At 38.1% G+C, this 17625-nt stretch overlaps 1 protein-coding gene across 1 annotated transcript in view; it reads right to left on the reverse strand.

The window, feature by feature from the left end:
• Window positions 1-14787: 14787 nt before the first annotated feature.
• LOC132155268 (phosphatidylinositol 3-kinase regulatory subunit gamma-like) overlaps window positions 14788-17625 on the reverse strand; it is a 7934-nt gene continuing 5096 nt past the window's right edge. Inside the window, exons 5-8 of the mRNA XM_059564148.1 lie at window positions 17601-17625; window positions 16963-17075; window positions 16179-16361; window positions 14788-15388 (exon numbers count right to left, since the gene is read on the reverse strand). The exon at window positions 17601-17625 is cut by the window's right edge and continues 98 nt beyond it. Of these exons, the coding sequence (XP_059420131.1) occupies window positions 15205-15388; window positions 16179-16361; window positions 16963-17075; window positions 17601-17625 (505 nt within the window). The 3' untranslated portion in view covers window positions 14788-15204. The remainder of the gene's footprint in view (window positions 15389-16178; window positions 16362-16962; window positions 17076-17600) is intronic.

A 17625-nucleotide genomic window follows, 5' to 3' on the forward strand; every position in this document is an offset into this window, starting at 1 on the left:
ACATGATAAAATACTCAAATTATGAGCTGAAATGTGGTTCTAGTCCATCTGGTGTAATGTGTAACAATAGTTTTGAGTTTAAAATATGCTCTTGTGTGCATCAGAAGGAAGTTTCTCCCAAAGTACTGTATGTGCATTGAGTGTGAAAAAGATGTACTATATTTTAACTTGTGATGCATGGGCATACAAATCAAACATGACTTTTATCAAAATGGAACAAAGGTTTTCCTAAAATGACACAGCTTTGAACCCAAGCGACCGGACACCAGCTGTTTTTGACATGTAGAGCAATCCTGTGTATGTGTTGCATTTTATTTATGACATCTCAATTTTAAATATGGTTGTATGTGTGGCTAGGCTTCAGATTTCATGGTTTGCTGTCTCTTACAAAACTGCAGAACCTGTTTTGTTTCGTTTTATTCATGGTTTGTGGTGTATGCGAAATCTAAGGGATGCAGTTAATGCCTCAAAACAATGTCTAAACTAAATGTCACTGTTCTCTTTTTTATTATTATTCTAAACCTATATACATGTACCGTGCAAGTGTAATAAATCTACACTGTTACAGTGCAGTGTGCGGCTGTTATACATTATCTTATATTTTATAAATATATAATATCTTATTTGCAGCTGAATTAAGATGCTGATTTCGGCTTTAATGCTCAGGACATCCATCTGATGTAAATATGAGATGTGTGTATATCCTGTTTATGTACTTGATGATACTGATGTTGTTTTTTATAGTTAACCCTTGTTCATCCTTTGGATTTTATTTTATTTATTTTCTTGGCTGTGTAAATGCAAATGGCATACATTTTCACCAAAATGTGTATTTTGATTGGAATTTCAATATTTCTCCCACATTTTCCTTCATAAATCTATTTTACACTAGATAAAAAAAATAGTCACTCTGTTTAATCAAGGTCCGATCAACCTGACAAATATAGAGTTCCATATAGAAAATGCTAAGCAGAAAAAAATAATCCATCGAAATAAATTTGTAAATATAATGATATTCTAATAATTTTTTCACATTTTTAAATGGAAAATAATTGCTTTCATTAAAAAAAAAATGCTGCATTCTGCAAACAAAGTGTCATTTAAAGTGTTAAAATTCTGAACCTGAATTATTTTTATTTTATTTATGTATTTTTTCAATTATGAACAGAAATGGTTTAAAAAAAGCTTATAAAAAACATTTTGAAGTGTGAAAACATCATTTCTATTTATTCCAGGAAATACATATACATATATATATATATATAATTTTTTGTTTTTATAAATGAAATTTCTCAGCTGAACAAATTCTTGTACTTGTATTTAAATATTTTAAACAATCAAGCGTGTTTCCCCAATTTTTAGATCATGAGAAACAAACAGGTACCATAGAAAAGTGAAACCGAACTCGACAAAAGAAGCTGCTGGCTAATATTCACATCAGCAACACTGAGATGATGATAAAACAGCTATACATGATGATCGTGTAGTGAAGGCTGGACCGAGCGGCTCACTGAAGCAGCCGGGAATCTTCAGAAACCCTCAAAACAGCTCCATAAAGGAGATCTCAACAGCGTTACATGCAAAGCTGTTTTTTATTATAATTGATCATTTACTAAATATTATGCATTAAAATGTTATTCCACATCCTTCCCAATGTTGTCCTCCAAACAATGTGCAGTTGGAAGGCTATGAAAACAATTGTGAATGTATCTGTGTGGGCTATGCTATACAATACGTGCAAAAATAAACTATAAATGCTAAAACAATTGAACAAATGTTTTTCATTTAAGGGTAAAGTTGATTAATATCACTAAATAAAGAATCATAAAAGCACAGACTAAAAAGAACATGCACTCATCTGAACGTGGTAATTCGATTAGGGTTAGGGGTTAAACATTTTTTATTTTTATTCAGTTACGATCGTGCCAGATTATGCGAATCTGACAACAAAAATATGTTTCAGGATCGATTTTAGCGATTTTTTAAATCCAAAAGCAAATGAAAAAAAAAATGCTTTTAGGTTTTTGTCGAGGGAACTACAAAGTTTCTGCAGCACTCTATGATCAATTAATTGTTTCATTTTGTGAACTGATGCATGCTTGAAGAGCGTGTTCAAGTCCAGTAAGTAGTTTTGTTTTGTTTTTTAACTCAAAGTCGAAGACTTGCATACCTTGTGGCCAGGGCTGGCCCTGACCAATTTGCTGCCCTAGGCAAGGTTTTACCTGGCGCCCCATGCATCACAGCCCATTTCACCCTGTCATTGTGTTCATGATTTAGCATATATATATATATATATATATATATATATATATATATATATATATATACACACACACACACACACATTACAGCAGAACTGTTTCCAACACTCATAATAATCATCATATTAGAATGATTTCTAAATTATCATGTGATAGACCGGATGTCACATGTGACACTGAAGAATGGAGTAATGATGCTGAAAATTCAGCTTTGCATCACAGAAATAAATGATAATTTAAAGTATAATAAATGGAAAACAAATTATTTTAAATTGTAATAATATATCACAATATTACATTTTTTTCTGTATTTTTGATCAAATAAATGCAGGCTTGATGAGCAGAAGAAACTTCTTTCAAAAACATTTAGGGAAGTCATGGTCAGGGAAGTCATCGCCTAATGGTTAGAGAGTCGGACTCCCAATCGAAAGGTTGAGAGTTCGAGTCTCGGGCCGGCAGGAATTGTGGGTGGGGGGAGTGCATGTACAGTTCTCTCTCCACCTTCAATACCACGACTTAGGTGCCCTCGAGCAAGGCATCGAACCCCCAACTGCTCCCCGGGCGCCGCAGCATAAATGGCTGCCCACTGCTCCGGGTGTGTGCTCACAGTGTGTGTGTGTGTGTGTGTTCACTGCTCTGTGTGTGTGCATTTCGGATGGGTTAAATGCAGAGCACAAATTCTGAGTATGGGTCACCATACTTGGCCGAATGTCACGTCACTTTCACTTTAAAAATAGTAATGTTTCCAAACTTTTGGCCTGTACTGTATCCCCCAAAACGGCACAACTGTAGAGTAAAACATTAATAAAAAAGTGATAATAAAAAATGCGTCTTAAAACTGACATGATTGTACAAAATCACAGTCTGGGGACTCAGAACTCAGAACAACTGCTAACATTAAGTTTAAGGTAAAAATAACTGCCATGAAATTATAGTATCTTACTCCTATGCAATAAATTGTTCTTTCACTACATCTCTTTACCTCTGTCTTTATCCTCTTCTCTTCTTTTTGGCACTGTATCTATCGCAGACTATGCTCATTTATAATGTGTCATGTAAATTTGGCCTTCTGTCACAATCAGGAAACTTTCACCGTGTCTAGAACTGGCGCGAGCTGCCAGGCCCGTTTCTACGAGCTGTGTGTTGTTAACAAAAGCAGTGCTGTCTACATTGGATGCGGCGTCGGGCACGCTACACAACAAATTACCAACAACTGATCGCGCGCGCGCTCTGTTTCTGACGCACTTCAAGCACTCGATGGGCGGGGGAAGATTGAAGAGCCGGACTTTTTTTTTTTTTTTTTTGCTTTATTTGGTAGTATTTCGAATTAATGGTTTTTAAATAGTAGCCTATTATAAAAAAAAAATATGTAAAAAAAAAAAATCACTCGTTCACTCATTCTGGCGCCCCTATGGATGAGTGGCGCCCTTAGCATTTGCCTATACCGCCTATGCCGCGGGCCGGTGTTCTGACAAATAATGCTACCTATCAGATTATGCTACCAACACTGTATTTATCATACTGTAAGGGTAGGTTTAGGGTTGGGGTAGGTGTACATGTTAATAAAGCCTCACACCTTATTAATATCATGCATGAAGCAAAATCTGATAGGTAACACTTTTCGCTATCGAATTATGCTACCATTGGTTTTAATGGGAGGTAGCATTTTTCGACAAGGCAGCACAAATCGACAGAACACCGGCCCTGCTTCTGGCTCACAGCAGCCAAAATAATATAGAGGAATGGAGGAATAGATGCTCCCAATAACCTCCATTTTATTTTCTTCTGGGTCATATCGTTCCATGGTCTGCCTGATTTCTGAGCCAATCCAGCCACCTGAAGCAATAACCATTTACATAAAAGCCAGACATTTTTATGCAAAGTAACATATAGTGCCCTCAATTTGTACATTTTATCATTGCATGCATTGCCAGGGAACCCATGACCTTGACGTTAAAAGAGCTATTTTCTTCAGAATTACAGGAATGTTGCTAAAAGCATTAACATATCAGGGGGAGGGGCTATCAGACATATTTTTTTCCCTGGGAATCGAACCCACATATATATGTGGGGAGTATATAGTACGTAAGTACACCGTGTATAAGTGCATCATTTGGGACGCAATTTAGTGTCCCAAATCAAAATATGTTGTAATTACTTTTCCAAAGGTACTCGGATGGTCTGCTATTTCCAGTGGAAATTCAGATACGTGCACACTGATGCTACTCAAAACCCATTTCACACTGAATGAAGATTTAATTTGAACTACAAACACAAATAAAAAAAGTGTTAAAAAAAGAACACAGTTTGTGCAATGGTTAAGCAGAAAGGTTTTAAAATAATGTCATAAATAATGTTCAGGTTCTTGCACAAAGCGATCATTTCGCTTCACAAGACCTGTGTTGACTATATATGCTCTTTAGAAAGTGATGGTAGCCTTGGACTTGCATTTTATTAACTCTTTCCCAGCTTTGGATGAATTTTCCGTCTTTCTGTGTTTTCCCTGTTGTATGGTGGGCGTTATAAAGCACCTTATGAAAGAGCATCTCTGGATTTGGATCTGGATCAAAACAAGGCAGAGAAAAAGCAGAACATGATCATTGTGAGTCTTACAGAAAAATGGGATTTTCTCAGATTTTTGTTCAAAATGTAACTTTTTCATAAAACTTACCCGCATTCAAGTGCTGACAATAAAAAAAGGATTGCATGAAACCTAGAACAATACAGATTTTTTGTTTAAATGAAGAGGCTCTGTTCTTTGTTTTGACATTTTGCATGTTCAGATCTATACAACTAAATATTCAGGGGCCATTAAACTTTTGTGAAAATTATCAAAAATGCTGGCAGTGGCTGGAAAGCTAAAAATCTTCTTTACTGTTTTAAGAAAAAAAGTATTGGATGGCTGAGGGTGAGTAAATTAACAGCAAATTTTTATTTTTATTCATAATTATCCCTTAAAGTCTGGTTTTAAAATCCACTTTCTCAAGTATAACTTTGTAGTAATAGTAATATTAATAGTAGTACAGATGTTTGCCTCAAGCAAAATTAAATATACTTACAAGAGCCACATTCCTTGCCAAAGTATACAAGATATGTACACGTACACATAGATTCAGATCTATATGAAAACCTCAAACATAAGCAGGCTATGCTTGTGCTAAGGCACTTCACTTTATTTTGATTATCTGGGGAAATTAGTCTGAAAAAGTAATGAATTACTAGCAACTTCTTATTCAACAGTGTAATTAGATTACTGCACTTATTACTGTCTGAGAAAAGTATTGCATTTCTTATTGTTACTTTCTAAATCCAATATCAAACTCGTCAGACATGAAATCAAACCTTTTCTTTGCTTATTGTTTTTAATCACCTTTTTCATTTTCTGTGCTTGTACATTTTTATGCTTTTAAATTCTCTTGTAACACTTTTATGTGTATAAATACATATTTTAACATAACTTGCATTCCCTATATTATTTGACAGAAGAATATTTTATTCAGAAAGATTATTATTAATAATGAATGCAATCATTTATTGATCAATGCAATTTGCCAAAAATCACTACTTATATTATGATATCAATATAATGATATATGATATATGAATTTCTGACTTGGTTGAAATCACAAAATGCTGACAGTCATGGAGCCAGAGAAAATCAGTGTAAAAAAAAATTGGGCAGAATTCATAATAGTAACAAGTCTTTTGTCACTGTGACTTTCTTTCTGTTTACTACAGGTTTAGCCTGTGGTAACCTGAGGTTAAATAAAACCCCTTTCGTTGTGTTGCTCAGTTTGATTTTCAAAGTGATTGAAACTCTGGTTAAACTATTCGTCTCTTCTTGAACTTTTGTGACTTTTTTTCTCTGTTAGGGTCATAAATATGCAAAGTTTTTGCAAAGGTGTGTTCTGGAAAGACTGTACAAATTTTGCATTGTAAATCGCCCCCCACTGGTTTGAATGCAATTTTGACAAAAATCAACACTTTGTAAAAAAGCAAAGGGTCAGGTAAAAGACAGAAAACCTTTACTGTAGCTTGTCAAACACTAAAATAAGATGTATGCATGAGAGACTCAAAGTTTGCTTAAAATTGAAGACATTTTTGTAAAAATAAGTTTTTTTGTTTTTAATTACTATATTAAAAAGAAGTGTGACAACCAAGGGCTTGAGAACCAGTCATAAATACAAATATCAATAAAAAGCCTACTAATTACACATCATGTCAGGTACTATTTACACCTGTGTTGTTTTTTAACCTCAGTGTGCAAATAGTCACTGCAAGCATGACATATTAATATCTGTAGGTGCAGCTAATTTTTTTATGCCAGGAGCAGAAGCAGCACTTTTTGTTATACGTCTGACATTCTGGGAAAAGCTTCAGAGACAGTGGACTCTGGCATTAGGCACATGTCTGGATGTCATTTTCATTTCAAGTTTGCAATGCAGTGGCACTTAAAAGAGCATACCTCAAAGTCTCTATCAGGGCCATGCACAGACATTTTGAATGGCAGGGGCCCAAACCAAAAAAGGGGGCACTAGTGGGTGGCTGGCTGCTTATTAATACAAGTGATACAGTTGTTACAAATATACAATTAAAAGAGAAGACAGCTCTGTAATAATTTCAGACTTTATTGGAGATGTTTTGATAAGAGTGGGGTAAGTTGAGCCACCCCCTATTTCTTGGCAGCTGTTTACATTTATAGTCATGTGACCATTGATTTTGGAACCACCCATCATTTCTGCCAGACTGTGATAAGGATAAACACACGGGAGGAGTGGAAGGCACCCATTTACTTTAAAAACAGTTTTTGGCTTCTCAGAGTAATAACAGATGTAATGGATGTTACATCAAAGTAAATTTATCCAGGTCTAAAAATATTTATGATACATATAGGTGATTTAGCAATAAAACTATGTCAATGATTTAGCTAAATATTAACTGAACTTGTAAGCTACAGTAGCTATTATTTTCTAAAAAAAGGCAGCTATGGGGCAAAGTGAGCCAAATGTTGTGGGGTAAATAGAGTCACCATTTTAACTAACCCCACCATAAGGCACTGTAGTTAAGTTAAATCTCAGAATTATAAACTGATGTTTTAATGTGATATTATTGGTTTAGTTTATCATATACATATTTTGTGTAGTTTATTTGATAGGGGCAGTGTACAAGTGCACCAAATCCTTCTCTGATAAGAACCAGAAATGCTTTTCATCACATTAAAATCAGATATATCTTTCCACCTGTAGTCACTAATGGCCGACAAACTCTGTTTAGTCTGTTTTAGGGAGGCTACAACTTTAGTGTTCAACATATTGTTTCAGAAATGCAAATAATTAAATATTGAAATGTAAACCTTATTTGGTTGATTTTATGTTGTTGAAGTTAACTTTATGAAAAGAAATATGACTGTTTGTAAGAGGAAAAAGTAAATAAAATAAATAAATAATTATATATATATATATATATATATATATATATATATATATATATATAGACAAGTGTTAATAATGTGAAATATACTTAATTACAAGAATTAAAGTGTGACAAACTGTTAAATATTCTATATGATGATTTACCTGCTGGCTTGCTGGAGCTTTGAATTCATGTTTGCAATATTGAACTGCCTTTAGCAGCCACACCTTCGCTCTTCAAGTGTGCCAACAACAGTGGATTTTGTGTTTTTTATGTTTGATCTGATCGTGTATAATCATAGGCGTAATTTGTGGGTGGGACATGCCCCCACCACTTTTTGCCAGGGTCGATAAAACACTACGCCACCTTGTGAATTTCACCCATGGAATTATCCCCTAAGTCTACACACAGTTTCTCCACCCAAGGAAGGCTTTTGTACAAAATGAAAAAAAAAAACATATTTTATTTTAGAGAAGGCATCTTATCGAACTCACCTACTTGGCACCACAGAATAGACAGCCCCACCTTCCTTTGGTGCCCTCACCACTTGATGCACTACTGTACTCCACAAATCCTGTATTTTCTGGTGGCCCTTCCTACCACACTCCCGGAGGTAAACTAACTGACCCTCTGCTAGTGGCATGTTCCAGACTCGCTGATCATGGTTGGCTTTATGACAACCTGTTGCCACCTGCAGCCACTCCCAAGCTCCCTCGAAGGAGGCTGCAGCCTGGATTGGTGTTCAGCCACCCACTCATGTACATCACCCGGAATTACATCCTGAACCCATCCAAGAAGACAGTCTACAAGAAGCCTTGGTTCCTGGCCGAACTTCAGGAAGTATGGGGACTTGCCGGTAGCCTAGTGGGGAGTAGTGTTATAATAAAACAACACTTGAGAGAGGCACGACACCCAGTCTCTTTTCCTGGAGACCGGGATGACACACAAGAGGTTATGAAGGGTGCAGTTTAAGCCCTCGCACTGGCCGTTACCAGCCGGGTGGTACGGTGTAGTGTGAGACTTCCTAAATGCATAAAAATTGCATAACTGCTGCATGAACCTGGACTCGAAGTTCCGGCCTTGCTCAGAATGTATATGACCCGGAATTCCCAGCTTGTAAAACCACTAATACTACTAGCTACGGTTTCCGCATGCTGGTCTTGAGTCGGGACAGCTAAATTGTACTTGGTGAACACGTCAGTCATCACCAACACATTCTCGATTTCTGACCGTGATACCTCCACTACAGTAAAGTCTATCTCCAAGATTTAGCCAAAAAACCAGCAGGTGACCCATGTAGCTATTAGCGACATGTTGTGCCTCTTTAGCCACCTAAACCGCTCACAATCTTTACACCATCGGACTACATCGGAACTCATACCGGGCCAATAACACCGCTGTCTTAGCAATTCCGTGGTGCGAATTGCGAACAAGCCCACAATATCACCCACCGAGCAATTTGGCAAAGAGACAACAGTGGCCTGTGTGGCTACCGGGGCCAGAGATTGCTGGACCTCAACTGGGACAATAGTTCCCAAAAAAATCATAATGCAGCCTATCCACCCTTGACAGGTCCTGTCTGAACAAAGCATCTGCATTCTTGTTACCCCTCCCAGACCTATATCTTACCTCTAAGTCAAAAGAGGCCAGTTGTGCCACACAGTGCTTTTCTGATGCACCAAGCTTAGCAGAAGCAAAATGGCTAAGGGGATTATTGTCTGTATACACCACACAATTCTACCTCAACAAATATTCCCTAAATTTCTCAGTCATGGCCCACTTGAGCGCAAAAAACTCAAATGTCATAGAGCTATAGTTTGTCATGTTGCACTCAGTGGGCCAAAGACTGCGACTGAGCCTAATCCTGAGTGAATAGTGTCAAATTCCCGGATAAAGGGTCGGGAAAAGTCAGCATATGCAAGAACTGGAGAGGACATCAGCTTGCTCTTCAGTCCATAAAAACTCTGCTAGCAACCCCCATTCCATGCCACAACAAAACTCGCAGAGGTTAGCTTCCTGGGCCTTTCACCTACAAACTCTGCCACCAGCCGATGTAGTGGGGCCGCTAAATTAGCAAATCCCTCCACAAAGTGGCAGTAGTAACTTGCAAAGCCCAGGAAGGAGCACAACTCACTGACTGTCTCAGGACGACGCCACTGAGACGCTGCCTGAATATTACTGGGACAACCACGTACAACCCCTCAGCTGAAATTATGTGCCCCAGATATCTTACCTTTTCTGAAAAATGAACACTTCCTTCAGCCCTTGCTGCTCTAGCTGACTCAAAACGACCTCCAACCACATTAAGTGCTGTTCCACTGAAGACGAGAACACCACAATGTCATCCAGATAAAGAAGCACAGACTGACACTGCTGGTCTCCAAACAAGCACTGCATAAGCTGCTGAAAAGTGCTGTTGTACTCTAATAAACCAAAAGGGGTACAAAAAGCTGTCTTAAATCTGTCCCCCTCCACTACCGGAACTTGGTTATATTCACTAGCCAGGTTCAATGTTGAGAACCAGCGGGCCCCCTGCCAAAGTGTCAAGAGATTCCTCAATATGTGGCAATGGAAATGCATCCTTACTGGTCTTGGAATTCTTGCTAGACTACCATCCTTCTTTTTAACCAAAACTATTGGAGACGTGTAAGGACTGCAACTTTCCTTTATCACCTGCGTCTCAAGCAGTTGATTGATGTGAGCTTTCACTGCCTCATAATCTGATGGTGGGATCTGCCTGTAACGCTGCTTAACAGGGATGTAGTCTGAAAGAGGAATCTCATGAACAATAAGGTTAGTACACCCCAAGTCTCCCTCCTGGGAGGAGAACACGAGCTGATATTTCTGGAGTAGGGCTCTAGCTCGATCCTCTTCCTCCCCTGTTAAAATTGACAAATCCATAGCCCTTATTTATTCCAGCACGCTAGAACCTTACTGGGAAGGCTGAGACCCCAGAGAATCAGACATAGATTTCACTTGGGCAATTCCTGGGGGCAGGCTGACAATAAGTGCATCATTAAGAGTACCCAACAGGCTTTGTGTGTAAAGCAAGGCATCTAGGATCCCTAGGTTTACTACAGGTACATAAGCAGTATCCCGAATAACTTTGATCGCTAACAACCCAGAAAGCATTCCTGTCTCAAGAGGTTCAAACAATACCACAGTGTCTGAAAACTGTGCTGAACAGGTCATAAGCACTAGCTTCATGGTGCTGCCGAGGATAAAACCCACCCGGCGGCCTCAGACTCTAACCTTACCAGTGTAACACTCGCCTGGCCGGTCACTTGCTTGACAACAATACTGAAGAGCCTGTGCCATAACAATTCGGGCTTGGGATACAGTAGGCAACCTAAACCATGCTGCCCAAAGAGCTCCTGGTAGCACCGCCAAATGACATTCATCCCCACGACACCAGGGACCTGGGCACACAGCCCACCAGGAGGATCTGCAACAACCAACAACCCGCACTTTGGAACCAAACTGCCACACAGGTCAATATCTAGCCCCAGTGTCCTATAGTATCCTATATATGGGATCTCAAGCCCATTAGCAGCCCGCAATTGAAGCCACTGACAGGGCTTAAGCCCCTCCTACCCCAAAGGGTCAAAATACATACGAAAACAACTCTCTGTAAGAGTTGTCACCATGGACCCTTATCTATTAGACAGGGAATCGAAACTCCTCCAAAGAAGACACTAAGATGTGGACATGAAGAAACTAATAGAGGTGCATAATCAGTATAATTTAGAATAAAGCCAGTGGATTCCCCAACCGAGTGGTGGCTCTGCAGTTTGGTGGGAACTAGTTTTCCGATGGCCGGACCAAGTGTGACTGCTGTTCCCTGGTTGCCAATGCAGCCTGGGGAGAGAGCCCAAAACAGTCACAGTCCCTAGCTCCTCTTTTGTATCTTTCCAATCTCCTCCGTTGGACTCAAGACCGGTGGGTCGAGCAGGTGTCGCTCATTTCCCAATCACTCCACTGGCTTCGCTCCATTCCCACAGCTCTCGGCCCCACCCCACTTGTCACACCCACCAATTCACTATCTCAACAAATTAGAATACTTCATAAAACCAATTAAAAAAACATTTAGTGAATTGTGGGCCCTCTGGCTTTTTCTGCTTTAATTATTGCCTCAATTCAGCGTGGCATGGAAGTGCTCAGTTTGTGACACTGCTGAGGTGGTCTGGAAGCCCAGGTTTCTTTGACAGTGGCCTTCAGCTCATCTGCATTGTTTGGCCTCTTGTTTCTCTTCTTCCTCTTGACAATAGCCCATTGATTATCCATGTGGTTCAGATCTGGTGAGTTTGCTGGCCAGTCTGGAGGAAGGGTGGAGAAGCTCATAGCCCAAGTGTCCAGTGTTAAGTTTCCACAATCTGTGATGATTTAGGGTGCAATGTCATCTGCCGGTGTTGGTCCATTGTGTTTTTTGAAAACCAAAATCACTGCACCCGTTTACCAAGAAATCTTGGAGCACTTCATGCTTCCTTCAGCTGAACAGCTTTTTGAAGATGCTGATTTCATTTTCCAGGAGGATTTGGCACCTACCCACACTGCCAAAAGCACCAAAAGTTGGTTAAATGACCAGCAAACTCTCCAGACTTGAACCCCAGAGAGAATCTATGGGCTATTGTCAAGAGGAAGACAAGAAACAAGAGACCAAACAATGCAGATGAGCTGAAGGCCACTGTCAAAGAAACCTGGGCTTCCAGACCACCTCAGCAGTGCCACAAACTGATCACCTCCATGCCACGCCGAATTGAGGCAGTAATTAAAGCAAAAGGAGCCCCGACCAAGTATTTAGTACATGTACAGTACAGTAAATGAACACACTTTCCAGAATTCACTAAATGTTTTTTTTTTTTTTTTTGGTTTTATGAAGTATTCTAATTTGTTGAGATGTGAAATGGTGGGTTTTTGTTAAATGTGAGCCAAAATCATCACAATTAAAAGAACCAAAGACTTAAACTACTTCAGTCTGTGTGCTATGCACTGAATTTATTTAATACACAAGTTTTCACAATTTGAGTTGAATTACTGAAATAAATGAACTTTTCCATGACATTCTAATTCATCGAAATGCACCTGTACAGCCAACAGGGTTGTGTGAATGAAGTGGACAGTAAAACAAGTGATATTTCACTGTAGAAAGGAAGAGAAATATCAATGCAGGAAATAAACACGATATAAGAAATAGTATTAACAAATGGAAATAGTATTAAGAATATAGCCTATTAAATCCAAACAGAGGGAAAATCTCTGCTTTGACAGTTCCTGGAGAATATGGGTCAAAGTAGAGTGTTTACAGGTGTGTTTATAGGAGTATATACAGGGTTTGGGCAAAAATAATCTGAAATAAAATGCTGTGATTATCTTGTTTTTGTTCTTGTCTAGTTTGTGTTCAGCAGGGTTTGGTACAAGCTTAGGGTGAAATGAATGACTTGTTAGACTTGTTAGATTAAATCACGGGATCCTGTTCAGCAGGAGTGCCTCTAACAACCTCGAAGTCTTTATAATTATGATTGCGAACACAAAGCATGCACAAAAGAAGCCATTTCCCTCAACATCTCTGAAACAGCTGACAGACGCTTTTATGGACAGCATTCAACTTGAGACTGTTGAGAAGTTGTGTGAATATCTCCTGAGAAGGACGAATGCAGAGGAGATCCAATGAATGTTCACGATCCAAACTGTCAGGAGACGCAAATAATGCACTGATCAAAGCCATCTGCCAATAAACAGAAGACCCCTAACATGCCATTTAAAAAGTGCACTTCCTAATGAAGTCAAATTACAGTTTTACAGTCAAGTCAAATTTAAATCATATGTTTTAATTATCTTTTGTTGAGCAAAAGTACACTTTTTAAAAATTTGTTGATTAACATAAAGCACATGATGCTTTTAATATGAAAATAATACATGTAATTACAAATAGAGACAGAAATCTGAATGTTTTCATTTTTAAAATGCTTTAATTTATATACTTGCGCTGTTTTAAATTTCCCACACTTATCTGTTTGGATGATCAACTTATGAATAAACAAACCATGCTGTCACTATTATCACTTCCTGCTGTTGTTAAAATTATTTTTGCATTTCAATTTTACGTCAAAAAAGTACCAACTTTTTTTTTTTACTGCAAACAGGTTGAGCATAAAACACATATAAGCAATTGTAATTTCTTTTTTAGTTTATTTGAGGATAGTATGTAAATCTAAAACCATAAAAAGAAAACATTTTCGTTACTTGAAATAAAATCGGATTAAGATACAACTTTTTATTTCAGCTACTTGCTCAACAGCAAACAAAAGAATATAAAGAACAGTTGCATTCGGATTTCATGTCCTTGATTTTTGTGTAGTGTAGGGCCTTTATAAACTAATCAGGGTTTGCACACACCTGCAAACTTGTTACAGGCTGTCCTTGCATGATGTAACAGCTGCACACACACACACACACACACACACACACAAAGCTTTTAAGCCGGTCCATACTGCTGACGCAGAGAGCGAGGGCTAATCCCAACACCCATCTCACGTCCAACCTGTTACAATGACCCACATATAAACACAGACTTCCCTCCTGAACAGGCTGTTCTTCTGAATTACTAGCAGCAGTGCAACCATAAATCCCTCTAGACTTACCCATATAGCATTTAATGCATTTAATAAATCAGACATGAGCTCTGAATTTATACTCAATCGTTTTTGTTTTTATTTTTTTTTAAGAAGCATGCAACAGAAAACACTGTAGCAAAAAATAAGCTCTGCAGAAGAAACATTCCTCTGTTCCCAAATGACAGATAAAAAAAAATCATTATACAGAGAGTTGCTCATCTCAAGAACAAGCAGTTTGGTGTCGTGTCATTAACCAAAGACACACCTGTACATGAAACGCCTGTAAGACAACTACACTGTCCTGGCTCTCCTAAAAAAAGGATGGTAACAAAAGGTAAACATTTGAAGTATGCCAGAAACGTAAGTTCAACAAATACATTTCCTGTTACTCAGGTGCAAAATGTATTCAAAACGTTCAAGCTGTCTTTAAAATGTAATCCAACTTTTATGATCTAAACCCGGTTTTCAAGATGACAAATAAATCATGCGTCAAAAACTGCAGGCATCTGGTTTTAGTTATAAAGCAAGATTTGAAAGTTTGATGTTACATTCGAAAAAAAAATACATTTTTAAAATGTTTCCGGTGATGAATGAATTGTAATAAAAAGATTATAATCATTCATAATCATCCCAACAAAAACCACTACTGCACCTGTTTGCTTAAAAGAGCATGACAGTATTACAAACCCCTTAAAAACACATTCTGACGTGTCTAGAAAAGGCTCATTAAACACTTGTTCAAGTACTGGAGTATCATTACGAGCGTGAGGAATGCTTTGGGAAGTGCAATACACAAGCAAACAGCTTGAGAGTCGCTTCCGATCTTTGCACATTGTTCAAACGGTAAAATCAAGAGACGCGCCAAACTATGACGAGATCTCTTCAGTCTTAGTGCAGGTCATCTCCGGCCGGTGGATTCAGCTGGACATGTGGACCGGATACACCAGCCGGACGTCCAGAGCCTGGTTGTGCTGCGCCAGTGAGGTGTGATGGTAGTGCATGACCAGATCCTTCAGAGACTTGTGGAGGTCGAACGGCTCGACGAACCCGAAGCCGCGCTCCGTGTGACGAATCACGCAGTGCCTCACCTGACTGCCAACCCTGTGACCGAGAGACAAGAGCAGGGTCAGGGAAGATGAAACTATAACCAAACTGCAAAAAAGAACTTGCAAAAAAAGAAAATGAACCACTGAACCAAAACTAAATCGAAAAGACCTAAAATGCTCAATTAAAAGCTTTAATCATAGCAGAAAGCAGAGAAGAACTGACATGAGGGAAGATCATTTCAGCATCGGTGTTTTGCAGAAAAAATCATGCAGATTTGAAACAACATGAGGGTTTCATTTCCTGTGTAGGTGAACTAGCTTTTTAAGGTTGGTTAATATCTGTTCAATTAAATGAATTGGTTCATTAACAATGGTCACATAATGCAAACAGTGGTCTGTCGTTTTACTCGGGTGGACAGAATAGGATGCAACGACTTCACACAAATCTGAGACTATAGATATGGAAGATATCTTAGATATGAAACATGCAAACAGGAATTGTCTTAAGGGTCAATCATCTGAAAGCTGAATAAATCATCTTTCCATTGATGTTTGGTTTGTTAGGAGGACAATATTTGGTTGAGATACAGCTATCTGGAATCTGAGGGTGTAAAAAAAAAATCGAAATACTGAGAAAATCTTAATTCTTAGCAATGCGTATTACTAATCAAAAATTAAGTTTAAATATATTAACAGTAGGAAATTTACTAAATATTTTGATCTTTACTTATTATCCTAATGATTTTTGGGATATTGCTACAAATACACCCCAGAGACTCGAGACTGCTTCAGTGGTGCAGGGACACACATGTATAAATGCTCAACCCCACTGACTGATGACTTACACCACGGAGCAGGCGTAACAGTCCTTGGAGCTGCTGTTGCGGATGAGGAAAGCTCCAGACGGTTTTCCCCGGAGAAGGTCCTCTGCCTGACGTCGACAGAGATCTCCCACAAACCAGCTCTCCTCCTCCAGGAGCACCACACTCTTCTTCTCCTCCTCCTCCTCTTTCACCTCACATTCAGCCCTGAGGAAACAAACACTCCGTTAATGTGTGGGCACAGCTCCGAGATCAGCGCTGGCGTTAAAATACAAATAACTCCTGGTGTCTGATGTCACACAGTTCAAGGAAGAGATTTTGAGAGGACATGGTCCTTCCACTAAAAGTCCATTCACCCGAAAGCCTAAATCAAATAAGTCCTTCTTCATATAAAACGATCATGTGTTTTCAGAAGACCCCTCGGTTCCTAAAATGGATTTCCTAAAAACCTCTTAACTTATTAAAGTGTCATCATTTTGGATAGAAGGCACTCTGGATTCATTTGAAATATCTATATTTGTGCATTCACTCATTCGACACATGCAGACTTCATATTTAATTAGCTTTTAATTAGTCTTTTTAAAGCTTTAATATTCACAGGCACTCGTCCAGGTCGTGATTTGAATACGTGTACAGCCCTACGTGTGATATTTTCATCCGAAATGTACCAAATTTTGTGTAAATTAAGCAGTATCATTGAGATTTGTGGATGTGTAACCACTGAACAGGAATGAACTAACAACCACTGAGCAACCATCACACAACAACATCCTGGTTCTTCAGCAGTCATGTCAAGAGAAACACTCACTCTTTCAGCTCACTCTGGTCTGTGTCTTGGAAATCCTTGCATGAGTTCTCTGGAGAATAACGCTGTTCTTCAGAGAAACTGACGGCCTCAGATGCATTCCTCCTTTGGATTTCCTGTAAAGCAGCATAAAGCAATGTTATCCGATATACGGTCTTTACACAACTAAAACTTAAATCAGTGGCTTTAAAATAATCATACATACTTCAAAATTAACTAAATGTTCAGTTTATATTCATTTTATATTTTTGTTCCTAGTTGGCAGCGATTAGAAATACATTTATCTTATGTAAATAATAAATATCAGTTAAATCTGTATTATTTCTAAAATATAGTTCTATATAAATGTATTATATAGATTTATAACACAGTTATATTAGTGTTAATAATTATTTTTTTATAATTTTTTTATAATTAATGTACATGATGTAATTAAGTACAGCATAAATTTAACCAAACTTAAAATTATAAAAAAAAGTAAAATTAAAAAAAAAACGTACTACAAAGTATTGTTTTAATATATAAAAACTAATAATAACTAAAAAAAAATGTAATAAGAATTCTAATACTAAAACTGAAGTGAAATAAAAGCATAAGCTAATAAAACTAATAATGGTGATTTGAAGACTTCCGTGGCGCACCTGTAACAGTGTGGTGCAAGCCTCA

Source organism: Carassius carassius, chromosome 12, assembly GCF_963082965.1.
Source record: "Carassius carassius chromosome 12, fCarCar2.1, whole genome shotgun sequence".
Classification (NCBI taxonomy): domain Eukaryota; kingdom Metazoa; phylum Chordata; class Actinopteri; order Cypriniformes; family Cyprinidae; genus Carassius; species Carassius carassius.